This window comes from Triticum urartu, chromosome 4A (genome assembly GCF_056163025.1).
Source record: "Triticum urartu cultivar PI428250 chromosome 4A, HENAU_Tu73, whole genome shotgun sequence".
Classification (NCBI taxonomy): domain Eukaryota; kingdom Viridiplantae; phylum Streptophyta; class Magnoliopsida; order Poales; family Poaceae; genus Triticum; species Triticum urartu.
In genome coordinates this window covers 73,801,775-73,803,895 of record NC_141876.1, presented here as the reverse complement: position 1 = coordinate 73,803,895, position 2,121 = coordinate 73,801,775, and the positions used below count along the sequence as shown (strand labels likewise).

General features: G+C 45.4%; 1 protein-coding gene across 1 annotated transcript; it reads right to left on the bottom strand.

The window, feature by feature from the left end:
- Nucleotides 1-759: 759 nt before the first annotated feature.
- On the bottom strand, nucleotides 760-1,514 carry LOC147974845 (uncharacterized). The gene is made up of 2 exons (XM_087520171.1): nucleotides 905-1,514; nucleotides 760-800 (listed from the first exon to the last, which is right to left on the bottom strand). Exons 1-2 carry the CDS (start codon nucleotides 1,512-1,514, stop codon nucleotides 760-762), a joined length of 651 nt encoding a protein of 216 aa, XP_087376297.1.
- Nucleotides 1,515-2,121: the final 607 nt, after the last annotated feature.

Here is a 2,121-nt window from a genome sequence, read left to right as displayed (position 1 = left end):
CATACCTTTACCCTTCCTATAAGCTTAAATAGTCCTGATCGCGAGGGTGTGAGATTGCTGAGTCCCCGTGACTCACAGATTCCTTCCAAAACCAGATGCAGGGACCGATGATGCCATTCCAGGAGATTCAACTGAGCTCAAGTGGGAGTTTGATGAGGACTCAGGATGATACTACGTGTCTTTCCCAGATGATCAGTAGTGGTGCCCAGTTGGGGCGATTGGGGACTTTGTCGCATTTGGGGGTTGATCTTTATTTTGGTTCCGTAGTCGGACCTTGAGTGTATTGGATGAATGTAATGACTTATTTATGTATTTGTGTGACATGGCGAGTGTAAGCCAACTATGTACCTTTTTCCCTTATTGTATTACATGGGTTGTTGTGAAGATTACCTCACTTGCGACATTGCTTTCAATGTGGTTATGCCTCTAAGTCGTGCTTCGACACGTGGGAGATATAGCCGCATCGAGGGCGTTACATTCACATTATAGACCGGTTCCTGTTCTAGATTCAATATAAATAACCCATCAACAATGGGTGCATAGCCGTGGAACATACCATTCAAATAAATCGAACAACCATTGTCCTTTAAATTGAATTCATAACCCTGACTCATCAAGCATGAGGCAGAAATAATGTTCCGACTAAGTGCAGGAATGTAATAACAATTATTCAATTCGAAAATAAATCCAGAAGGAAGTTGGAGCTGCATCGTGCCGACCTCCAACGCAGCAACTCTTGCTTTGTTGCCGACCCTGATGTCAATCTCCCCTTGTGCCACATGCCTGGTTCTTACCAGCCCCTGCATCGAGTTCCAAATATGAACAACCGACCCAGTATCAAATAACCAAGAGCTACTAGGTATGTCAGCAAGGTAAATGTCTATAACATATGCAACAAGTGTACCTTTGCCTGAAGCAGCATTCCCGGCCTTCTTGCCATGCTCTGCAAGCCACTTGCTACAGTTCCTCTTCCAGTGACCAGTTTCCTTGCAATGATAGCAAATGGTCTTTGAGTCCGGTCCAAACTTTGGCGCAGCGGCGGAGGTTACCATCTCCGTGCCCTTTGCCTTAGCCTTCTTCTTAGACCAACTCTTCTTGAACTTAGCCGATTTCTGCACCATCAACACTTGATGCGTGCCTTTCTTAATATCCCGCTCTGCCACTTTGAGCATCCCATGCAATTCAGTGAGCTTCTTATCCATGCCATGCATATGATAGTTCGAGATGAATGTCCCATAGCTGGGCGGAAGAGAACCCAGAACTGCATCAGTAGCCAGCTCATCCAAGAGCGGGAAGCCCAACCGATCCAAAGCTTGCACATATCCGATCATCTTGATCACATGCGGGCTCAGTGGATCACCTTCCTTCAGCTTACAATCCATCAAGGATCGCCAGACGTTGAACCTTTCGTTCCTAGCCTGCACCTGAAACATGCTCTTGAGACTCTCGATCATATCGAAAGCCCCAACGTCTTTGAAATGCTGCTGCAAATCAGGCTCCATACAATCCAGCATGAGGCAGCTGATCTCATTTGATTCATCAACGAGTTTCTGGTAGGAATTCTTGGTTGTGGTACTAGCACTATCGGCAGGTTCCTTTGGAAGCGGATCCTCTAGAACATGTTCCTTTTTATCATGCTTGAGAACAATTCTCAAATTTCTATACCAGGTAGTAAAGTTTGTTCCATTCAGTTTATCCTTTTCCAGAATTGATTTCAATGCAAAATTGGGTTGAGCAGGTGGTGCCATTGATCTACAACAAAAAAATATGCAATCACTAGGCAATGTGTTTATGTAGAGTAATTCTAGCCTTAAACAGAAATACTCCCACTGAAGTCAGCATCCCTCCGCAAACTCTCAGTGATTCAGGATCCGACTAGCACATGTGACTAGTGAGCTTTAGCATCACTGCTAGACAACATGTCTATCCAGTAAGCAACTCCTTGCTAATCGTATCTCTATACGACTCCTGTCAGTCGGGTAGGTATCTCATACCCCAGCCCCCAACCTTCTTTGCCACAAGGCCCAAAACCATTTTGATAGCCTTGTCAAGCTAACCTGATGCAGTGCATGTCCATGTCCAACACGAACCCTTCAGTTCAAGGACACCTAGCAGCACCCC

Coding starts and splice junctions, on each gene's coding strand:
- LOC147974845 (XM_087520171.1), bottom strand. CDS start 1,514: ATGCTGGATTGTATGGAGCCTGATTTGCAGCAGCATTTCAAAGACGTT. Junction 801..904: donor GAATGCTGCTTCAGGCAAAG/GTACACTTGTTG, acceptor AACTCGATGCAG/GGGCTGGTAAGAACCAGGCA.